This window comes from Scophthalmus maximus, chromosome 4 (assembly GCF_022379125.1).
Source record: "Scophthalmus maximus strain ysfricsl-2021 chromosome 4, ASM2237912v1, whole genome shotgun sequence".
NCBI lineage: Eukaryota > Metazoa > Chordata > Actinopteri > Pleuronectiformes > Scophthalmidae > Scophthalmus > Scophthalmus maximus.
Window position 1 is genome coordinate 13,154,455 of NC_061518.1, and position 24,481 is coordinate 13,178,935.

The 24,481-nt window shown below is 40.0% G+C and overlaps 2 protein-coding genes across 4 annotated transcripts in view; one reads left to right on the forward strand and one right to left on the reverse strand.

Moving 5' to 3' along the window:
• Positions 1-1,351: 1,351 nt before the first annotated feature.
• mtmr10 (myotubularin related protein 10) lies at positions 1,352-19,072 on the reverse strand. 2 transcript variants are annotated; one of them, XM_035627515.2, is made up of 16 exons: positions 18,230-19,072; positions 16,872-16,932; positions 13,279-13,415; positions 12,705-12,777; positions 11,362-11,504; positions 8,960-9,053; positions 8,732-8,879; positions 7,910-7,997; positions 7,586-7,674; positions 7,278-7,408; positions 7,080-7,149; positions 6,632-6,702; positions 6,157-6,329; positions 5,876-6,046; positions 5,271-5,453; positions 1,352-4,522 (listed from the first exon to the last, which is right to left on the reverse strand). In XM_035627515.2, exons 1-16 carry the CDS (start codon positions 18,284-18,286, stop codon positions 3,911-3,913), a joined length of 2,301 nt encoding a protein of 766 aa, XP_035483408.1. In that variant the 5' UTR covers positions 18,287-19,072; the 3' UTR covers positions 1,352-3,910. The 2 variants fall into 2 exon arrangements, with proteins under 2 accessions (XP_035483408.1, XP_035483407.1); XM_035627514.2 differs by having other exon boundaries at positions 1,352-4,525.
• A 3,719-nt stretch (positions 19,073-22,791) lies between these two features.
• myo1ea (myosin IEa) overlaps positions 22,792-24,481 on the forward strand; it is a 44,017-nt gene continuing 42,327 nt past the window's right edge. The window contains exon 1 of one of the 2 annotated variants that reach the window (XM_035627513.2): positions 22,792-23,153. In XM_035627513.2, coding sequence (XP_035483406.2) covers positions 23,151-23,153 — 3 coding nt within the window. In that variant the 5' untranslated portion in view covers positions 22,792-23,150. The remainder of the gene's footprint in view (positions 23,154-24,481) is intronic. The other variant, XM_035627512.2, reaches the window with a different exon arrangement.

Here is a 24,481-nt window from a genome sequence, read left to right on the forward strand (position 1 = left end):
ATGAAACTTTCCAGTTAATATATTATAAGTGTAATAAAATTGTCATAGACTCTCATCCAGATGCATCCCAACATGTGATTCATTCTATGCTTTGGTAACGTGATCTGACATCCTTTTGTAATTTTGCACAGTAGTAAAATGCTTTTCATTGCTGCCCACACAGCAGTATTATTACTAGGAGTACAACATGAACTAAATCATTTTAAAACTTAACTTTGCCTGTACTTCTGCTAATTCTGATCACTGAAGTGTTGCTGTATGCAAAATACTTGAGTGATGTGAAAAGGCAAAAGGAGGATGTGGTTATTAGTAATCTTCTCTGTGACACTTGGCTTCCCGTCCATGTGATGATCATATCTTCCAGTTAGGCACCAATATACTCACAGTATGTAATTCACCATTACACCCACTGCACTAGTGTTACACACTGAAGCGACTGTAGCTGAAAGGGTTCATCTTACAACATATCATAGCCATTAAAGTGAGTAAATCACATTGTAAACGTAAATAATGTACGATCATTGTGATTTTTATATCTACAATTCTTATATGGATATACAAATGCCATCATCAATTTCACTTGTAGTGCGGGTATATATAAGCTTGTAGAGATAGACTTAAAGGTTTCCAGTTCAACCTCCTAAATGTTTGGCCTGCAATGTGCACACATTCTGCACATAAGAAATTAAGTGTCCATGTATCACTCTGTGAATTGCTTTCGGTGTTTACATGAGGGTTGAAATATAAATACATAATTATTGCTGCTTCCCGTCTGTTATGATTACGGAAATTCAGTTTTCCGTTCTCGTGATCACATATTGCTCGTTGTTAAATTCCTGATGTGCTATTTCTTTTTTTTTTTCCTCTGGCTTTAATGACACAGCAGCAAAGATGCTAAGATACGAATTAGAGCATTATGATCAACAGCATGATTCATGCCCTTCAGCATTGGGGGGTAATTTTTCCCTTTTAACTTGTTGTGGAAGTTTTTTTACTCATTCCTATTTTCTGTTTGCTGTGATCCTAATGGCTGATAAAGCCGTGCGTGTACTTTAATTTGAGTGCATTTTTTCTTGAAGAGAAAATGCTTATTTTTATTCCTAAATTTAAAGAATCCTATTACTAAGGAGGCCCTACGATGGGCTGGCGGATGCATGTAATACGACTGCTGGTACAGCTGTTTCTTTTTCCACATTGCTGTGATGTATTGTTTACCCATTCATTCTCATTGCACAAACTTCAAAAGAGGCTTTTGGACACATATTCATGTTCTTTTAAATTCTTAACTCTTGCAGGGATGATTATTTTTTTAACGAACATTACCCCCAATGAAATAAAAACCATGACACAATTTCATTTGAAAAATAATGTAATGATTGGTTACTAGTACGCATTTGAGCCTTATTTTCTGTTGAGGAAAAACAGCTTCAGTGCAGTACCTCTGAATTTAACTAGAATCGATAAAAACCATCAGTTTGTCAAATTGAAATCAGCCAACTAATATAGAACACAGTTACAGAAATGGACAATCTTTCCAGAAAGGCACAGGGGATGTGCAGTAGACACTGCATCCCTCTAAGAGAACATTTGCATAACTGAATAAATACATCTGCTGCTAATCCATATCAAACAGTGCCAGGGAGTAAACACGGTCATCATACAATTATAGCAGAGTGCAACATTGAGAATTAGTGGGGGGAAAAACACAGTATATAAATATCTCTCCATAAAATATAAAGACTAAATCAAGGATAAAAGTTATTTAGTACCGTTAATCAAAAATATTAATTGGAAGATTTCAAGCATATACAGTATTTATAATATATTTGCCAAAATTATATTCAAAACCACCTTGAAAACAAACTATTCTATATATTGAGTAAAATGTGCAATGAATTGCGATTAGGAGAACACTCCCATTATACACATCTACAGGTATGCTAAAATAACAACAAAAAAAACACCTGAACAAATTATTGCCAAAGAATCATGTCTGAATATCACTTGAAACTGGTCAATCTAGCATCTAAAGGATCAATGTAGGACACATAATCAGTCTGTCCAGTGGTGTTATATTCATAATGACAAAGAGCTTTGATAATAAAAGCTGTGTTGTTGTTAATAAGACATCAAAAAGATTAAACAGTGCTAGTTTCTTACCAGTTTTCTTAAAAGGGGCTCCGGATGACTGATCCATGTCCCCAGACGTGTCTCAAACCAGTCCCTAGCTCAGCTGCTAGCCAACTTCCCAGGGAGACATTTTTTTTAAAAATGCCCCAAAAAATCTGTAGCGCACTGGGAGTGCAGCTCTCAAGACATTTCCCTAACTGCATCAGTAATAGCTGGGAGCATGTTTGCGGACCGACCTCACCATCACCACCCTAACGGGAAGTACAGTAACTTCATTGTATTTGCTATCTTATCAATACTAGAATATCATTACGAAGAAAAGTAACAACAGTGAGTAATGTTATTACAAACGCATTGTTATAGCCAGATACAGTATGTTTAACAGTGTATACATATAACGCTGTAATTCTATAAAGGTTTTTCACTTTTTAGTAACACTACAGATTTGAAGGATAGACAACTGACTTCACTGGCATCTCATTTGGAAATGTCAAAATTACACACAGTGCAGTTGACATCCACCAGCTGATGGCCAACGGATCAGTGACTTCAGTGCCTGAAATTCAATTCACTATGCACTTAACTAGGGACTGGTTTGAGTCAAAGCCCTTATCTGTCCCTTTGCTTTCAAATATTCACCCATTCAGCTACTATTCGTCTAAGGTTTCTCCTCGGTGCCTTACCAGAAGGCCTCTAGTAAAGTTTAATAAAACCCCTTCAAAAGAGAAAAGGAAACATCTACCACAGATTGAAGTCCTGACAGTTCCTCTTTCCCCTCAGCATCACCTGCATTGTGATACTAAAAATATATAGGCCCTTATCTCTGCTTCAAAAATAGAGTACATCTTCAAAGCAAGACCCTGAAATCACACAATTTGCTATTTACACCAAACAAAATCGCATTACAACCATTAAAATATCGACCTAGAGCAAATAGAATTATGTTTGTGCAAAACAAACAAAAAAAACCCAACATGCTCCATACATTCAACCAGACCAGATCCTCTTCCATATAGTGGAATAGTTGTTAGCAGTGTTATTTTCTGTTACTCTTTCTAAACAGATTAAAACATCTAAGTTACATCTTCGGTTGAATTTCCTGGAAGGCAGAAACAAATGGAGTACTAAGAAATCAGTGTTCAGTGAAATGCAGAATTGTTGCTGCAATAAAAATGGAGCATTTTCTAATTTCAAGTATCGTAATTCCATTACAGTGGAGAAGTCTTACTGTCCGATGATGAATTCAAAGAAAGATCAACCTAACTGTCAAGAGCATCGGTGTCATACACAAAGCTAAACGTGCAGTGGAAAGGAGGTCTTCAGCCTCGTCTACTTAATATCTGAAAAAGCGATTGTTTGTGGGTCATACAGTTTGCTCGAGTAGAGCAGTTGACAAGAGTAGACTAGAGTAGACAAGAATATACATCTAAAATAGAGCTGTTGATCTTTCTCATTCAGCGGACGCCTCACAGTAAGAACTCACTGGCCAGTAAGGAGAATGCGCTTCCGTCAGTCTGATTTCCTCAGCTGTAATGGACGATGAGGATTGAGTCCAAAAGGTGACACTTCACTTTAGAAATTACCTCAGATTTCAATGCAGCATCAATGGTGCCTATTCTAGCTTATAGATAATTAGAAATCAGAAGTCCAATGTGAGATTTTTTCTATTTCTCATTTTCACTCTTGGTATTTAAGAAAGAGGTAATAGAAAATAAGATGATTAGTTGTTAAGCAGACCTGCACTAGGGCTCAGAGAAGTGAGCCAAAAAGCCCCACACTCTCACACAGTGTCATTGGCAAGAGTCTCTGTCGAGAGCCAGATCCTCGCCCCATTTAGAAATTTACTAATGGGAGTCCCGTGGATACTGCGGCGACACAGATTTCCCATCGGGGTGAAAGGAAAAGAGGAGGTAAGGAAGTCTGGAGGTGTAGGGGGGTCATTCTGGGGACTGGCCTTAAAATACATCCTCCTTTGGTTTACAGGGGGCCCACCCGGGCTGGGGAGTGGCGTGCTGCCCGGACTGGGTCCCTTATACTGCCTGAGCTGACTCTGCAGTATCTCAATTTCATCCACCAACTGGGAGAGCTTGTGGAAGGCAGTGATGGGGCCTCCTTTGGGAATGCAGGCTTCAGGAACCCAGCGAAGAAAGTAGAGCTTCCAAAGGGCCACGTGTGAGGGCATGAGCAGGGGAATCAGGAGGCCCCGCTGGTCAGCAGGCTGAGAGAACAAGTCCCTGAAGAAGCGCTCTGATGGGCTTTCGACTTTCACCGGTGAGAAGTCAGGCTTCAGCTCTGACAACAGAGATCCCCGCCGGGTCAGTGTTTCCTCTCCCCCCTTCAGTCCATTGCGCAGAGAGGATGGTGTCGCTCGCACTGAGGAACTGTAATTTCTCTGCTTGAGGAAGGACACAGCGTTAGATAATTCCATCCATCTATAAACATCTCTGTGGCAGACTGCAGCAGCAGGCTGAACAGTCAAAGGTCACTTGTTCCACATTGTCACCTTTCGACCTACATTTACAAAATCATCATGACCCTGGAAACATTATCATTAGTCAAAAGAAAGGTTTATTTCCTATGTCATAATTCCTCTTTTGTGTGTGTTTTCTGAAGTTGCTGATGACATCAAAACAACAGGATACCCATATAATCTCAACAGCAATAAACACGACTGCTGACTAGATGGATTATCTGTTTTAAATATTTATTATTAAACAATAATACCTACCAGCCTGAGACCGCTGTCAGACATTAGATGACTGAGGTGACATATATCAAAGTTTTATACACATCATTACTGATCCTAGTCAGACCTTGAAAATAAGCAGCTACACTATAACTAAACCTATGATAAAAAGGAAAACATCTGTGCACACTAAAACCTGTCAATCTGTTCGTCTACATACAATACACTGTGGAATTTAACTGAATGAAATAATCCTGACAAACCAAATATAAAGAAGAACGGCTTTATGACTTTCTTTTAACATGGAAAAAATCATTAAAACTAAGATGGAACATCTTAACTGAAACATAAGTGTCTTTAACACATCTAGAGTTGTAAAAAGAAGAGGGCAGACACATTTAACAATGCAATGTCACTGCTCCTATACATCTGTACATCACGCCGTGTTACATACCTTTGTGCGTGTGAAAGTTTTGACTTCCCCATTCTGAACACAGGCGGCCCCTTTGCCTACGTACATGGGGTTGTTAAAGAGGGTTTGGTCTTTAGTGGAGAACTGCTGCGACCAGTCCCAAACAGGAGGGAAATACACAGCCTGGTCTTCTCCTGCAGGGATGGCTTTGTTCTTGGCAAAGTCCTGAAGTGGAAAGACAACACTATTCATTCTCTGTATGTCTGTACATAGTATAAGACACACATACACACAAAATAATCAACACATGACGGTAAACAAACTTTGCTTTTGTCAAATGTTATTGGTTACCACAAACAGTTATTCTATCTTTGTGCATTACGTTGCACTAATTCATGTCAATCATCTGAAACCCACAGAGAGAAATTATAGTCTCCATGAAATGATAACACAGAAACATGTTGCTCTGTTTCACACCATCACCTGGAATTATAACATGTCAGATCATTTTTTTGTTCTTATGTAATCAGTTGCCTTTTTTTTAAATTTAAACACATATTCAAGTTCCATTTCCAGTGGTAGAATCTTTTGCATTTAGTGTACAAAAACAAAAAAACAGTATAAACATCATATAAGGCATCCCTTACTATTAAGTGCTGGGCGCGTTGTTTGGGAGAATTGAAAAGGAAAGTACTGAAGAGTGGAATCCACATGCTGTCACTCAGTACTGTCAGATAGGTCTCTGTGAACTCAAATGCTGCTGGATACTGGTTCATCATCTGCCACACGCAGTCCAGGAACAGCATGAACAGTGGGGACTGGACCCAGACAACGGAGAGAAATGGATGACGAGAAGCATGAGTGTCTCAGGATATGATTAGGGTCAGATCTTGTACGATTGGATTTAGTTTTATTCAACATATCAAACCTCCTCTTTGTCATTCTTCTTTAAGTGGTTGCATCTGTCCAAGAAGCGATGGCCGGCCATCACCCACTCCTTCTGCACCAAACTCTGAAAGCCAGTCAAGCTGCGATACTGAGGGTCCAACATGAGCTGCACCAGTGAGGATACTACACAGTTCAAGTCCCTGTCTTCTTCCTCTGTGCAACGAGAGACAGCAAAAGCTTAAAGAAGCTGCATGCAAGGAAAGCATCTGTATTTTCAGATGGAAAAAATAAGTTCATTATTCTAATTCTATTGGTATTTTTTAGAAATGTGTTATGGCTTGTGTGCAACATCTGTCTAAAGCCAATATAATAAATGATGGCACAATAAAATTATCATATTGGACCATGCAAGCATGAGGAATACAGAATTGGTATTGTTCTATGACTTGCCTGATTTGAAACTGTAAAATATGAGCTATGAACATGACCAGGACTAATAACTGTTGTAGTTTTACCTTGGAGAATAACGGAGGCATTCTTTCCATCCAGGCAGTAAACTATCTCAGCTGAATGTTTCAAAAAGGCCCTTGGGTCACAAGCAGAACATACATGTAAACTAACTGAAAAACAGGACATCCATTCATCACTTTACACTGATATAAACATTATAGACATATTACTGGCCAGGTAAGCAGATGACAGATGACCAGTTGCTGCTCAGCTCAAAACATTAATCTTGACACCAGACATAACCAACAATACACAAACAAAACTATCTTATTTGTGTAAATGCATCTAAAATGATAAAATTCGCACATGCAGTTATGTTATTTTACAGGTGAAATTATGAGAATACAAACATCACCAGGGCCAGCAAGACATTTTAACTTTGACTCTACATAAACTACCATGACACGGGTGATTTATTCAATAGCTATCATACTGTGTTGGTTGTTTACACACCTGACGTGCTCCAGCCATCGTGAGGTTTCAATAGATGAAAGCCACCTTTCCTCAGACTCCTCAAAAGGATCTGCAACATAAAACCGTCAAACCATGTCAATACACCGCTTCCATTTCCACAGCATAGATATGTGCACCTAATTACACTGCACCAAGAAGTTGAATATTTGCAGTGGTTATCCCTGCAGCGGCGCTCACCTATGACACAGATGTGCCTGACTTTGACAAAGGAACTTTGGATGTCCTGGATGTTCGGCAGACACTTGTCCAGATCAGACTTGAAGACATCACTGCGCTGTGGGTGGCTCTTTGTGATGGCAGTAAAGACCCTACCACAACATAAGAAAAAATATATGATTACATTTATATCAAAAGTGATCGCTTTTAACACTTCTTAATCCCACTGCTGAGGTTAACAATCTGCAGGCTGCTACTGAATTCTAGCGTTAAAGAGAGAAGGAAAATAACGTGTTTAAATCTGAATGAATTGGAGAGCGTTGCACTACCTCTGTTCAATCTTTCTCTGCTGTACTGGATCACTTATGCTGGCCATGCGGACAAGAGCACTCCCATTGGGGTGGTTCCAGCACCAGAGCTATGACAAATAATACAAATAGGTCATACATGGATCAGTTAGAATATAAAAACTGATGAATCAAACTGAATGCCACTTGGCAGATAATGATCACAATTGACCAAACTGGTGGTCTTAAAATTTGCTAATAAATCAACATTTTAGATCCTATATGACTTATCGGTATAAATGAAGAATAAGCCCAAGAAGAGTTTGGCCACACATTTAATGGAGATATCAGAGCTCAGATACTCACAGGGAGGCGTTGGTCTGTGAAGAATATGGAGTACCGCTTTAGATCTTGATCAGCCAGAGAAACTGGGACCACGATATACTCTGGAAGACTGAGGAGGAGTTTAGAGAAAGACTGGAGTTACAAAGGAATCAAACACAAGACAACTGAGAAAATGTATTTTCATGTTTCCCACAACTTCCAGCTAGGGCAAGAAAGTGACATCCTAAAGCTATACTTCTAATAATGGATTGTCCATCTTCTTAATGTGAAAAAGCCAGCCTGCGTTGCTTGATGATGACATACAATATTGTACTAATCGTACTGAAAGCCTTGGTTGTAATGAAAAAACTTTTTAGCACTGGATTCTTTTTGCTGCGTCTGTCCCAAATATCTTAACTGATGAGTTTCTATAGCAGCATGTTTTCTCAATGAATACGAATTTAATGTAGGTATTATTTCAGCCCCATGTGATGTGTATACTTTGGTGCAAGTAACTATTAGGGCATTTTTGAGTCTTTCCTCCAATTCCACATAAAGCACCGCTCAGTCCTTACTCTGAACCCCACCATGATGTCACCAGGGCACTCAGATGAATAGCGCGTATTGTCTAAAGTGGAATTGCAAGTTACACTAAGACATTCACAAGTTTTTTTCTTGTTACTTGTGAAATAAGAAAAAATGTGCACAGTGTAAATATAGCGCCTTGCCAAAAAATACCAAGTATGAATAGTGGGTGAAATTTAGAGTATGTCCGCAGCAACTAAGGCTGTTGGAGCTGCAGACATGCTTTGCCTACAACGCCCATCATAAATTGCCTACATCAAAAAAACTTGAGCTGAAGACCTTTTTGAGATGTCAAAGCTCTCGTTGACGGAGCACACCCTCCACCCTGAAGCACTCGTTCTCTTGATCTCCCGATCCCAGTCGGATGGACGGTCAAAAATGGGGGTCCGTAATCCTCCTCGAGGGGTGGAACCATTGACTCTTGCCTCTGGGAATATCAAGTCAAAGAAATTATTTCATGTGCAAAATGCATATGATATAGTCATAGTTATGGCGTGCCATAGGTACCTTTAGATTCATGGTATCGCCGTCCTTGATACTCAAAGCCAAACAGAAGATGGAGATCAGCTGGATGGGAATAGTGGGCGATAGCAAGGCAAACCTAAAATAAAAAAAATAATTTTACTTCTATGGGTTATACAGTACAATAATATATAATACACTTGAATGGTGAATTAAACATTTGGTTTCATCACAACCAAATTGCCTGACGCTGGATCCCTCTAAGTGCTAAAATGAACTCTGAGGCAGGTTCTTCACCACACAAACACAAGAACAAGTGAAATCTGGGAAAGTAAATGTTTGACAGTCTGCAGCTCAGGATTGAATCTCTGTGGCCTCACCAGAGTCACACAAAGCGATCCATTCAGGAGTAAAGCTGTGAATAACACGAGAGGACACCGAAAAACGCTTGTGTATGTGGACAAGGCTGCTTCCAACTCTATAATTTCCTTTGGCAAAATAGGCTATTATAGGCTGGCTTAATTCCATATGTCACAAAGAGGAAAAAAGACCTGAGCCCTGTTTTAGTTTCACACTGTAATTACGTACATGGTGTCCATAAATAAACCCACAAGGAGTGAGGGAGGACAGACAAGTCTATTTTAGTACTCAACCTTCAGTATTCGGTTGAAAGCAGTAGAGTACAAAAAATGAAGTGTTAAACACTGAATTTTTCTTTCAAATTAAATGCATCTATAAATAGAGACTTGTAACACTAAAACCAACACAGTACCATGGTGTAATGTTGCCTGATGTGCTTTAGGTAGTGCTGTTGACACAGAAATTGATCCCAGATGACATCAGACATGCAACAGTGTGCATTCCCATTCATTTACTTTTCACTGGCGAGAGATACATTATATAGCTCATTGTCTCTCATTGTGAAACTTCAGAAGGCCGTAAGCTCCTGAAGGTCTTTGTGCTCAGACAGTCACAAATACAATTTTACTTTCAGTGTTTCCCCCAAATCAACATTCCACCTTTGAACACAACATCAGCGCTTACAGAGTGTGAAAAGGCTGTGTTTATTTTGTTACAGTTGGCAGTGCTTTTAGGTGGACGAGTGCACATAACAGTCACATGTTCACATGTGCCTGTGCCTGAGTCCAAGGTGACAACGAAAGCCTGAAATTCTTTTTAATTCCAGTCCAAGTCTAACCTTGGTAGTTACCACAGCGATTAAACTAAACAACTAATTAATGTAAAGGAAGTGTGTTTTTGCTGGGAACATAAAAGGTGGGTGGCCACGATCTCTATACATGATGATTTTAATATGATTTTAATCTGGTTGAATCTACATAAAGGACGATTTATTTTAATTTCCACTGCCTTTTAAAGGAAAGCACCAGTCATCTTCAGATATATTTAAATATTAACACATTATATCATAAGCAATAGTATTGAGGTATCTGGATATTTGACACCAGTCCCAGAGCCTTGATTTAAAAACATGTTACTTTAATGTATGGCTAATATAAAATTCATCTAATCACAATGGACCCCACTTGTGTACTTGGACCCAACTGAACTGAGCTCCTGTGCGATGAATGTGAAGAATGAAACATCTGTGCCTCTCACTCTCTGAGCAGGAGATGAGTCAGAGTCACGCTGCCAGTTGTTTTCTACAATCTTGATCACTCAGTTTCCTCTGCCTTGAATGGCATTGTTCTCAATGTCTCTTATCCATTGTTTGTCTCATGTCCTCACAGAAAGGCTGTTAGACACATAAGACACTTCTATTCGGGTGAGTGTGTAGCACATAAATGTTTGTATAAATATCCTTGTCACTGAGGAAGTGGCCATAGTGCTGTGTGTGTGTGTGTGTGTGTGTGTGTGTGTGTGTGTGTGTGTGTGTGTGTGTGTGTGTGTGTGTGTGTGTGTGTGTGTGTGTGTGTGTGTGTGTGTTGAGATCATGAAGTCAAAAAAGGAAAAGTTTGGTCAGCAACAGCGACAGTGAAATGGGCAGAGGAAACTCAGGAAATGGAATTGATTCAAATATATTCAAATAAAGTTAATAATAATAATGATAATAATACACAAGCTGAACACTGTGTGTAGAATTCCATGTGATTATATTGTGGGGAAAAAACTGGTGCCATCTGTGTCTCCAGGTCGTAGCTATGGCTGGTGAGGTTGCAGCATTCAGTTTTTGATGCTACCACAAGGGGCGCCAGAGTCCGAGATCAAAATTTAGCAAATTTTGCACTTAACGGTTTTAATATTCTTAAATTGTAGTTTGGTTTATTAGGTTAGTTATTTACTTAATTGTGAATTCGCCACAATTTCCCTTTTTCAAAGTAGGTGGTGGTCTCTCACCAATATTAGCTCCATATCCACACAGCAGATACGTTAATAAAAATAAAAAAAATGATCTCAAACAAACTGGGCAAAGTTTCTATATCACTCACCTTCTTGGCACTCTCAGGCCCGGCCTCATCAAAGCAGAACCTTAAGATGCGCAAGTCTTTGCAGTACAGAATGAGTTCAGTGGGGTTGAACTTGAGCTTCTGGTTTGACCCCAACACTTTCTTCTTCCCCCTTGTATCATTCACTGTGAGAAACAAACAAAACATAGGACTATAAAACTGCAGCTAATGTAGATGGCAATAATTAGCTGTGCGATACTGAATTTTTGGAGCTTCCCCTTTAGACAAAACAGTTGTTAATGTCAACCACTAAACACTAAACATGCATCTTCTGCTAAGGCTGAATGCACTGATGAATGCCAGATGCACCTGTGTCTTTTGTATTATTTTTAGACCACAGCATAGCAGCAAAAGTTTGGTAACCAATTAACGAAAAACATCATAAAAGCTATTCATCAAAAACAAATAACTTAAACCTCAACAAAAGTATCTAATGTTCCATCTATGTGCATCACTACGTTGTGTTTGGCTGACATTTGTAGAAGTGGAGGTTGTAGATGGTAAGAGTTATGCATTTAGGCAGAACAGTAACCCATGACTTTGACATAAACATATTATAGATCATGTTTTACTTTCAGGTGTAAATGGAGCCTTGTAAAGTTGAGTCGTTATGACTCATCATTGTGATTTCTGAGTTTTAAAGTGAAGACACATATCATTGTGGATTTTGACTTTAGCTGGGCACACTTCCCTGGCATACATTACAAATTGTGTGAGTGAACAAACACTTATACTATATAATAATTTATCAGTATAGTCAGATTTATTCCATTCTTGATGCTCCTGTATTTGAGCAGATCTCATTGTGGTAATGTTGTCTTGGGTGACCCAGTTCTAACAGGTCAAAAAAAAAGCAGGGTAAAACAAAGCCTCATGCTTTGTCACGGTAACACAACAAACCTTGCTCTGGGCAGTTGCACCTGCACCGTCAGCGATTGACAGCGATGAGATATAAAAACAAGTCTAATCCTTGCCGAGCTGCACTGCCACAGCTTTGACATCACTTGTAATCAGATTGCTGACCAGGAATGAACAACAAAAGAAATCAGTCAGCCAAGCTGTCAAAGATTAATGAGGAAAAGACTGGGCCCGTCTAACTTTACTTGTGACTGTACATCACTCTGGTACAATGACTTGGTTCGGATGTGACAACGTAAGAGTAGATCGATTACTTATATCATCAACAGAGATTTGACTATGTTCTATCATTAGGAAGTTAATAGTTTGGGGTATTGTGGTTACTGATCAGATAAGATAAAACATTTGGGCTCTCGTAACCAGATTTTCTACATTTTTGTCTCTACAAATGTGGCTATCAGATGTACCTGTTACAACTTGCTCCAGGCAGGTCAGGGGGATGTCGTGCTCTCCAAGCAGCAGGTGGGACAAGTGGGACTTCTGTGGTAAAGGCAACAACAAAATAAATGTGACATTTTGTGCACAATTGTATTACAATAATAACTAACTAAAATATTGTCTCAAATACGGTAGATCAAGTTTATTCCCTCAAACCGAGCAATGATCAGATTCCATTTTGTTATCACGACAACAATCTGCAGCAGAGCTGGAAATGACGTCGGTTCTTTCACTTCTTGTGCGATATCACTCACAATGTAGTGCAGGAAAGTGCACAAGTTTTCCTTCCTCTTTGCCAAATGCACTGCACATACAATCACGGCTGGTGGAAATACGAGCTATTCAGCAGCACGCTGGTGGCACGAACAGGATCCACAAAATATAAAGTGAAAATGAGGCACATCCTACATTTCAAGCCTGATTTAACTTTTAACACTGTTAAGATGAGCTGTTTACACACCATAAAGACAGGACATCCAACAAAGTGCATTATAGAAAGAAAGAGTGGATACATATTAAGGAGAATACAGTCCACACAGATACCTGTTTAGGCGGAGCATCCTGGAGGATGAAGGAGACCTTAAAGTTGGTGCATATCAACTTCCCCCAGAGGTCTTCCTGGCTGCTTTCAGCGCTGATGCATTTCCTCACAAAGTTCACCTCATTCACTACGATCTCCCCTGATGACAAACAAACAAGAAGAAATGTGTGTAAAGCCTACAACCAAGTTCAAAGAAGAAAAATGAAAATAAAAAGATTATAATAAAAGGAGTAGAAAGGCTAAATAAACAGCCTCAGTACTTGAAATGAATGTACAGGCATCCTTTTTTAGACAAAACAAACTTGAGACAGCTTCGTAGTTTTAGATTCATGCAAACAGAATAACTCTTTGATGAACATCTTCCTCTTTCTGATGTCTGACTTCCCTATTGTCACTTGGTGCATTCAGATGCATGAGAGGTGGAAGTTCAAAGTTATAGATTTTAGTTTTAAAGACACTTTTGAAGGAGAATACTTAGGGACAGTTTGCCCTGATATAAAACACAAATTAACAAAACAAAAAACAACTTTATAACATGCTGACTTATGTGAAACTGTAAATGAGTAACAAGACTTTGACACACAATTAGATAACAATCAATTCATTTTTGGACAAGAGAATCGCTCAAAAAAAAAATAATTCAGGATGAAAGTTAAAGGAGGCTTCACATGTTGTGAAATGACATCAAAACCAGTTACAATCCAAAAACAAGTTCAACTAGTCTGACAGAGATTTGACCTGTTGTGTGTGAACCTCTGTTGTTTTTTTGTTTTCCTGGCCAGGAAGGAAAATGACAGCAACATTAGGAAGCAACAAGCTTCCTGATGTTTGTTAATCTTATATGCTCAAGGGCGAACAGAAAAACACATATTACACACCGCTTTTGAACCTAATCACCATCTGCAAGACAACATTTCAGTGATAACATTTTGAGATTATCCAAAGGCACAGCAGAAACCATAATCTAATGTTCTTCATATATTAACAGTAATGAAACCAAGCAGGAAGCTGAGGTAACATATTGCATCTTAAAATCTTTTTCTGTAAGGGTAGCATGATTGTTACGGTTGTGCTGCAAAACTAAAAGCAACTAAAAACCCTAACCCTAACCCTTTCAAATGAAGCTATTATAAACAAGGTTTCTGTTGGGCAGAGAAAAGGTCGATGGGTTCCACACACATCCATAGTTTCCGCAGTGACAAGTAGGACAGTTACTTGCTTCCGTTCTGCCACATGGAAGTCACATTATAGATTTTATCTCAGGTTTAGGGTTCATCAGAAATAATGACCAAATTGCATAGTAAAACACTTGGCTTTAGAAAGTTTCCTGAGAGTTTAAAAAGAAAGAAAGAAATGAACTGGGGCAACAGGGTGGAGTCCTACAGACAGTCACTTCAAAGTTCTGCCTCCGAGCAGTGAGCAGCAAATGTGCAGAGTGTTAACAACAATGACCTGATCATTATGGAACCTCGTCTGTAGAGCTCCAAATAATGAATGAGGATGAGTGAGCAACACTCCTTCAGAAGTAAATGCTGCCTGGTCGTGGATGGATAGTTTGCTACCAGCCATTATGCAGATACTCATTTCCAATCATCAAATGAAAAAAATAAAAGTTCTAAAGGTGACTACAGAAGCCTTAAAAAGTGTGTGGGAGGAAATAAATAAAATGAATCTGTGCCTCAAATGTTTTACTTCGAAAGAAGTATTCCTCTGCATAGTTACTCCAAATAAACACACAACATGACACAATATAAAGGGAGTGTCGAGCCACTCCCATGAGGCTCCCAAGTCAACTGCTCAAGACTCCAACCAAAACAAATCATAAAAATTTTGGCTCTCCTGTTGCTCCACTTAATTAACTAGATGCACTTACTGTAACACTTTGGCACCATGCATTATGTGGCACAGTTTGAAGAAATTAACTGTACTATTAACTAATTATCATTTATATTACAGCTTTAAATCAGAGGTGCAAAAACCTCAGGAAAAAAGGAAAGGTGCTAGAAAAAGCACTTTGCTCCAATGTGCTGCTCGTGCATATATCACTGGCACATAGGGTGAAGTTTGCAAATCATCATGTCATCAGGAGAAAACTGCAAAGCAGATAACGGAACAGAAACCTGTAAAAGTACCTGATAAGACTTGTGCTGACAAAATTATTGACGACTGATGTTTCACAATTACCAACTGCCAGTGCTCCTGATAATCGAATCTTATAATGAAAAATGCTCTTTTAATGATCACTGAACGTTTTTCTATCCACAGTCTATTTCCACTGATTAAAGAGACTACTGTTGCTACTCTGGAAGGTGAGAAGGTATATTTGAAGACGTTCAAGTGGAAGTAGGGACAGATGGAGAGTGGAGACATTGTGGAGACACCGCTCACATCTCCTTTTTCTACAGTGACTTAATTTTTTAAAGCTGCAGAAAAATGCTAATTCATGTTGACTTAACAGAGCATTACATTTTTCATCATCCATTATAGTACCAACGTACAAAATAAAGCTTTGCGATATGATAATTACATATGTTGTTGGGATGAAAAAAAAGTTTATTGCTATACTTTTTTCACAGATTTCTCTTTTTTGGACGGCACGTTGTGTTCTTCCACACAGCCCGGATGCAGGATGCAGGATGTGGTTTTGTTATGAAAAGTCTGACATGGACCAGAAAACAGGTTTGGATATTAAGCTGCAGACCGGTCCCCACAACACTCAAACACCACTAACCTCTTCTCCCACCTACACAACAATCGTGCTTAACAGTATAGAGGGAGTCAATGGGTGAGAGCCACAAAGGTACAGTCAAGTTTTCAGAACAAATTCAAACTGTGCAAGAGGCAATTGCCTGCAACAAAGAATCACCAAGATGGAAGGCGATAAGAGCTATAGTTACAACTTACATCTGCAAAGACATGGCCCCAATTTACACAGGTTTGATGAGAAAAGAAAAACGAATACTGCTGTGTATCGTTATCTGGATATGAAACAAACTCTGTCAGGATATGAGATCACACAGCCCTAATCCAAAAACAATATTACTAATTTAAACAACCGGTGGCCCTGCACAATAGCAAATCATGGGGTTTTCCTAGTCATTATTTTGATGACAAAGATAATTTTAAAGCATCTAAATCTAAGTTTCTTAGTGAAAACAAGCCAATGTGTATACAGATATCATGACATCTTAGGAGAGCAGCAACTACAACATTTGTGACCATTTAATTTTGCTTAGGTTGAGACAGAAGCTTTAAGATGGACTCGCAGCCCATTGCTCATGATTCATAAGAATCATCCCAGATTTTAGTCTGAATTGAATCAGCAAGTTTTAGGAAAATCCTGCCAGCCGCCTCACCTCACTCCCTCACCTCTGCTATGAAGGAATCAAGCACTTTCTTAGAGCAGTAGAGATGGAATTCATAATAAAATATGGCTTTTATCAAAAACATAAAAGGCTGATAATCAGACCTATTTGTATCATTTGTTTTGACTATCACTTAAATCATAATGGGACCATTAAGAGGTCTCTAAACACTGTTCTCTGTAGTTGTGTAATAAATGACATTCTTAAGATAATGCAAGAAAGAAACTCACCTGGGAGTAACTTGGGCTCCAACTTTTTAATCGGTGGTTCAATAGTTTTCTTCACATCGGTCTGGAGAAAAAAGCACAAGCCACATCAGAGTTAGTTAAACACTAACTCATCAGATGGTTAATGAATTATGACAAGGCAATAACATGCCATGACAAGGTGACGGGGCCAAAAAATAGTATTCAGTTGTCCATTCATTGTAAAGAAAGCATGAAATATATCATCTGCTTCTAAGTAAAAGAACTGCTAAAAAAAAAACATGTTCTAAATACTCACAGCTGTGATGATGTGTGGGTGAATTAATATTGCACACGTTTCAGTTACAGCATGCAGTGAGTGACGATAAGCCTGATGCAAGATCCCTTTGATAAGACTAGAAGGAACACTCACACTTGCTTATGCAGTGACATTCCACAAAGGTCTGGGCAATCCAGCGTTTTGCATTGTGGGCTCCATTACAGCACAATGATTTCAAGTGAATGAATGACTCAAAGAAGTGCTGTTTATCAGGTTTTAGGAGTGTGTCAGGTGGACGTGTAGGAATCGTAGCCTTGTCTTCACGAATTATGCATGAATGGGTCTACAGTTTCTAGACAGTACATCAGATGTAGGTGTAGATATCCTTAAATGAAAAGCTTAAACTTATTACTTTACCCTTACAGTGAAACACTTTTTTTAAATTAAAAATCTAGCAAGCCCACGCCGATGGCCCCCATACTTGGACTGCACTATGCGTGACAAAGCATAGATGAAATGTGCAAAGAATGTTTTCTTACACAAGTGCTAGAGGGGCCAAAGGAACAACAACAACCCATCTTCTCAAATGGGGTAGAGTCCATAACGTCGTCAAAGAATGCCACCGGGAAGTGTCAAAATGTGCCAAATGTCTCCATTGTTCATTTAAGGTTTTTACCAATTAGGTCTCATAGATGTAAAATGAATGTGCCTTGACAAAATATAAGTACTTATTTTGCAGCTTACCCCTGGATGTCAGGGAGGCCAATGTTACCTAAACAAAGACTGGTTTTGTCTCTCCACCTGCGACTGTTTGCAAACCCTTTCTTTCTCTCACACACACACACACACACACACACACTGCAAGTGTCAGCTGGGATGTCCCGTCACTCCTCGCCACCCAGTGACGTTTCACTTGACTCTCATTCGGACAACGCAGGCCAGTTAGGCAACATTCATTCTGCCGCTCGTAACGAAACATCAACGTCTTGTGTTCAAGTGTGTTGCCCCGGCAACAAGTGAACGCAGTTTAATAATCCTGGCCAGGCGTCAAACTTCGATGACGTCACACACACGATGCTGACATCGCGTCGTGGCCACAGCAAACAGCTCGCAGAACACGTACCTGGAGAGGAGGGAGGTAACACTTGAATGTCGGTTTGATGGGCTTGACAGAGAACATTGTTTCTGTCCGCCCCTCACAGTGATGTCCCTGAACGGGCAACCTGCAAAAGGAAGAAAAAAAAAAAAAGAAAAAAAAAAGAGAAGAGGAGACGGAAACCTCCGAGAAAGTTCTGGTGAATCGTGCAGCCGAGTGAACCCGAGACGTCCCCGTGTGACCGACTCATCCAGACGAGCAGGGCGACCGACGGCACTGCTCCATTACGCGAGGCCGTCGAGTGGCAGATCACAGCTCGCTGGCTGAGCGGGGGAGAGAGGGGAGGAGGGAAAAAAAAAGAAAAAAAAAAAAAAAAGTTGACAGAAGTTAACGTTGAAGACGTCGGCGTTAGCTTCGTTAGCTAGCTAGCATAAAGTACTACGAGAAGTTTTGCGAACGCCGACACGAAGCGGTTAAAAGGCTCCAGAGACGCCCCCGGTGCGTGTCCACGTCGTCTGTCCGCCCGTTGCCGCACCACTTCACCCGCAGTGACTTCCTCAGAGTCGGACGAAATTCAACCGAGCGCACTACTTGATGCTGCGAAGGGACTTAGCGGCCATGTTTATGAAGAGCCGAGGTCCCGCCCTGCTTCCGGGCTCCGCTGCGGAGCACCGACACTCTCCCTCAGCGAACTTTCTCCAACGCAGGACCAGGACCTGGAGGAACTCTGCTCACGTTATCTGCCAGGCTGGGGGCTGCCGCTGCACGTGATCATATATATCGATAACCTTTCCATTTGAACGATAAAACAACGATTATGTCGTTCGCGTTCATCAAGTATCACCACCCATCGACTACAACTCCCATGAGACCTTGGTACAACCAGGGGCTAAGGGGCGTGTCTCTTTTTTTATTTTTTATTTTTTTTACTTTTTTTACTTACTTTTGATTCATTAAATAGGCTATGCAAAAAATATATTCATAACATTTCATCTTGAAATTGGCACATTTTATTGTTACAATTACAATTTGATATGAATCAACGAGTCAAACAATCCATGGAAACACACAGGTACAACATGGGCGGATCATTGTGGGCAATGGGGTTTTGAAAGACTATCATCATAATATGTATCCTATTATGTAAGTCTGCAGGTGACCACAACGTTTCAGAACAACTACAGAGGAACGGAAATGACTATGAAGAAATGGTTAACAATTACAAATAGTTACAAAGACCCACAACATTGAAGAAGTGACGCTACCACATTGTTTGTTTTTATTTTGTGTCTTACCATTTTGTATCTCTGCCAATCTGCGTCTTGCACCATGCAGAGGTCAGGGACCTTTTTATATGTCTTTGACCGTGGGCCCATCTCAAATCTGTCCATGAGGCCCAGGCATACAAAAGACTGTACCCGAATAAACTAACAAATACTAATGAGCTATAGAAAAAGGAAGGTGAGAATTTCTAAATGTATCTATACTTCTTTTTCTCTGTTTCATTAAACCCAACCCAGTATTACCATTTAAGGCAAGGTGATAAACAAAATCAACATGGATTTTTCTACAAGACATTTTTGTTTGAATAATATTTACTGCATTTCTTTTCACTGATGTCAAGGCAAAAAAAAAAATAATCTCATGATTCCAGAACTTCCAACAGAAATACATGTATTTTATACTTTCTGCACACTAGGTGACACTATTGGATCATTACTGTAATTCGTTTGGCTGTTTACTGAATGATTTTAAGATTGAAGCGTGCAGGCTATTGGAAAAACACAGCTGTCCACACAAAGTCATAAAACACAGGTCTTACAAGAAAATTATTTTGACTTTCTCATAAATTTCACTCTGATTTTAATAATTTCAGTTATCATTGACTGACCCCATATCCACCTAGTATACTGCGCTGATCAAAATGGTAAAGACTTTTTTTAAATGATATATTTCGATCTAGTATTTTTTTAAATATATTGCTAGTTGAAAGACATTACAAACATTTGCCGTAAAGTCTTTGCCATCATTTTTTTCATTCATTTCATTCATTTAGTATGAAAAAAAAAATCATAAAATAATTCATAATATATATCCTTATAGTTGTTGAGTAACTCATGAGCTAAGTTCTCTTTTAGGTACCAGGTTTGCTACATTGTATTTTTCGCATTTCTGATATGTTTAGAGTCACAATAAGAGAAAACAGTCAGGAAGTTGACCCAAACGCTGCCAGCGATCAAATGGATTTCACTCAGGCTTAAAGGCAGATAACAGCCGGCGACTTGAGGGCAGTCAGATGAACTGGCAGATAATAATAATAATAATAATACATTTCATTTATAGAGCACTTTTAATTGCTAAAAGCAATCTCAAAGTGCTAAGATCAGATGAGAAAGAGGTTGGTATTTATACTGGAGATTGATGGGGTAATTATGAGAGGGTGCACAGGCAGGGGCGGGTGATGGGTGAGAGGGGGGTGCATGTTGGACAGATGAAGAATGGAACAACAGTTCTTAAAGGATATGAGGTTACGATTGCACAGGGACAACACACACACATAGGATTTTCACTGCAGCCTCACTGAATTGTAACACACACTGCTTATTTACATTCACAGAGTAACTTGGGCTCCAACTTTTTAATCGGTGGTTCAATAGGTCAAGCCAGATTTTTGCATTTCAGATCTATTGCTGAAATGTATTTAAATGACTCAAAGCTAGAGAGACTGCATTACATTTACATTTAAAGTCATTTTTATTTCATTTAAAAGTCAAGCCTTTTAAAAACACATCAGGGAATCTGATGCAGCACACACCAAGGAGAACTAAAGAAACCAAAAATATCGTGACCGACATTGCTTCCCTTTGCTCACAGAAATTTGATTTAATGTTTAGTAGATTTATACATATCAAATGTCTTCGTGTGAAATCATCTTTTTGGTTTAAAATTACAAGTCAGGAAAGTATAAAAATTATAGTATATAAAGATAAGATGCAAATGGTGTGTCAGTGTGTTGACAATAAACAGTGATTATTAAAGAAAATGTGGATGCCTTCAAACACTCTATGTATTTTTCATAATACTCTGCGATGGTACATCTATCACACCGTACATCATCAAATCATCATTACTCTGGCCTATGTTTTCACATTTTCACAGTGTCTGCTTTGTCCTACGATGTCCTCTGGGTGGTGACAAAATACTGCACCAACAGCATCACCAAAGCTCAATGAATCATAACTCATTTATCATTTATTCATTCAGTAGAACAGCTCCGTTTGTTTGCCAACATCTCTTACACTGACCTTTATGTTGTGGTGAGCAATTCACATTGTTTTTCAATATTCACCATGCATATATTTAATTTAAAATAAGACATGAGAAATAAGGATAATGAACACACACACACACACACACACACACACACACACACACTAGGCCTATGTGTCGTCTGCATACAGATTCAGCCTGTTAGACAGGTTACACCCAGAGAGTCGCCTCACTGCCCAGCATGATTTCAAGGCGAGCCTCAGTCTGGCAGGAGATGGGTTGTGAGAAGTGGATACCAGTTGCCACCCATGCTCTTCAAAAGCCCACAGGGCTTTTCGGTAGCATTTTTATTTGTCTGAGGCAAGAGTTGGATTGAATTGCTGTTACAGAATTTGAGAACTTCCTTTTTAAAATGATATAGGGTTCCCCTAACCTAATATGCTGTTCAAATGATTATTTCACATCCAGAATGTAAAAGAGGAAAAGGCCTCCTGATATTGTTCTTTCACAACCTTGTGTTATTTTACAAACTGCCTGATGGATTAGAATTATCAGCTGCATTGAAACATAAAGTAACTCCTGTTTGGTTATTGATTAACTTGACTCCGAAGCATTGAACCGTTCATACAGAGATATTTTACTCTTCACTTTTAATTTTAGCATCTAGTTACGCTGCTGATTCGGACTAATGATAAAAAATATAACCACCATATGATTTTTTTTAATAAATCTATTATCATAGGTCAAGCTTGTAATGTGTCTGTTTTACCAGCAGCAACATTACAATGGTGCACTCATTAATGATTAATCCAATATTGGAATGGACCCAGTTTCAGATGCATTATGAGTCTACTTCGATGGCAAGACTTTAGTACTCTTATTTCAGTATAAATGTAAGAAAGTATTAGAGTTCTGCAGCTGGATGTGACAGCACATAGTGAAAACAGAGAGGATCTTTATGAAGGGCCCGTGCTGCTGCCGCCGCCTCTGCCGCCTCTGCCGCTTCTGCCTCTGCCTCTGCCGCTTCTGCCGCCTCTGCCGCCTCTGCCGCTTCTGCCCCTGCCGCTTCTGCCTCTGACGCTTCTGCCGCTTCTACCCCTGCCGCCTCTGCCTCTTCTGCCGCCCCTGCCGCCTCTGCCGCTTCTGCCGCTTCTGCCCCTGCCGCCTCTGCCGCCGCCGGGACTGTTTTTGTTCCCTTGTATCCGAGTTCTGTTGTTGGGAAGTCCCAAAGCTGCGCATGCCCAGTAGTGTCACTCCCGGCAACTACTGAATATTAAAGCGTGTCCCTCGCTCGGCAGCCTGTGATTGGACCTCGTGGCCCAGTTCGCCGTGTTATGTTTTAGAGGCGATCTCTCAGGGCACTGCTCCCTCCGTGACTCACCGAGCAGCAGCTCCGTGTTTGAACACTTCTCCTCCTCCGCCGCTGTCAGAGTCCCTCACGTCTGACTGCGCAATGGACGGACGACACCGCTGAGGAGCCGCATCCGATGCCGACAAGAGTTCACCGGGAATATCTTCTGTAAACTTGGATTTTTTTTTTGGTTTGCCCCCGCCGGTCAAAGGTTTAAAAACAACTCTAGTTTCATTTTTGATTTTCTAAACAGTTCGCGGTTCACTGAAGGTCCCTCACAGAGGCCGGGTCGCGGACAGAGGAGACTGCGACTGTTGAGGACAGAGGATGGTGAGTTGAAGCTCACACGGGGCTCCGACTGCTTTGGCAACATTTGTTTGTTAACTGTCGATCTAATCCAACTATTAAACACAGAGCCGTACGTGATCCACATCGGCTGTAGTCAGTGGCATTGTTAAAATGATATTGAATTAATTGGCAGATTGCTCGTTGCCTTGTAAGAAACCGCGTCTGCAGTGTTGCTGTGTTTCTGGCAGTATTGACTGACAGTCACATAACGTGCGTCGGCCGGAGCGAAGGTAAGTAGACCAAGACATTGACCCCGAGCGGCCGATGACACCCAGAGAGGTGTCACGTAAAAGCATCAGTCAGGTGGCTTAGGCGCAGCCCTTTTCTTTAAAAAAAAACCGGTTCATCTTGGAATGAAGAGGCAGCCAGGGTGCACGTCAGGTGGAGTGTGTGTTCTGTATGTCTCTGTGTGTGTGTGTGTGTGTGTGTGCATTACAGCACACGGAGACAGGTTTTTCCTGGTTACTGAATGCCATTCCTGACACGCCTAGAGCTCCGTTATGGAGGACGAAGTGTGGCCTCATCCTCGTGTTTTGGCAACATCTCCCCGGGCCACTGTCGTCGGTGGCAGAGGCCACCTGTCTGTTGGACGTAATCATTCATCCTGTTCACCTCAATCGTCTGGGTCTTTGGCAACATGGCCATTAAGATTAACAGAATAGGTGAATATCCTATATATATATGTAGTTATCTTCTCTTGAATAATCCCATGTATCTGCACCGTACGTTTCATGCGTTATGGCTTTTTAAAACTATATTCAGCCTGACCAATGATCCATCAGCCAATCTTACTGGCTGATGTCGGTCTGTCACAGTGGGAGTATGTGATGTCTAGTATGAACTGATGTGGGCGGATTTACCAAACAAAATGCACAAAAGATGCTTGTAGTAATTTAGAAATGGTGAAAATACCTTAATAGGTTGATCTCAAACAAGTAGAATAGATGCTTTGTACTGAATTTAGCAACTAGCTGATTTCGAGTTGTAGTCCAATGCCCAGGTCAAACAATTACACAATAAAGACAAGATAAATATTAGATATAAAACAATAAAACACACAATATACTTGAACTTGTAGGTTGCTTTACTAAAGGACAGAGGTCAGCCTAACAGAGCTTTTGCACTTTGAACTGTAACGGAAACAAAAACCTATTTGTGCTTTAAATCTACTTTTCTGGAGTTTACGCTGTGTTTAAGTTGGGTGCAGGGTTTGTGTAATTGCCCCAAGTGTAGTAACATGGTTGAGTTCATTTCAGAGTGAATGAATGGGAGCTGTTTTCTCCCTGTGAGGTAACTTAGCCGAAAATACT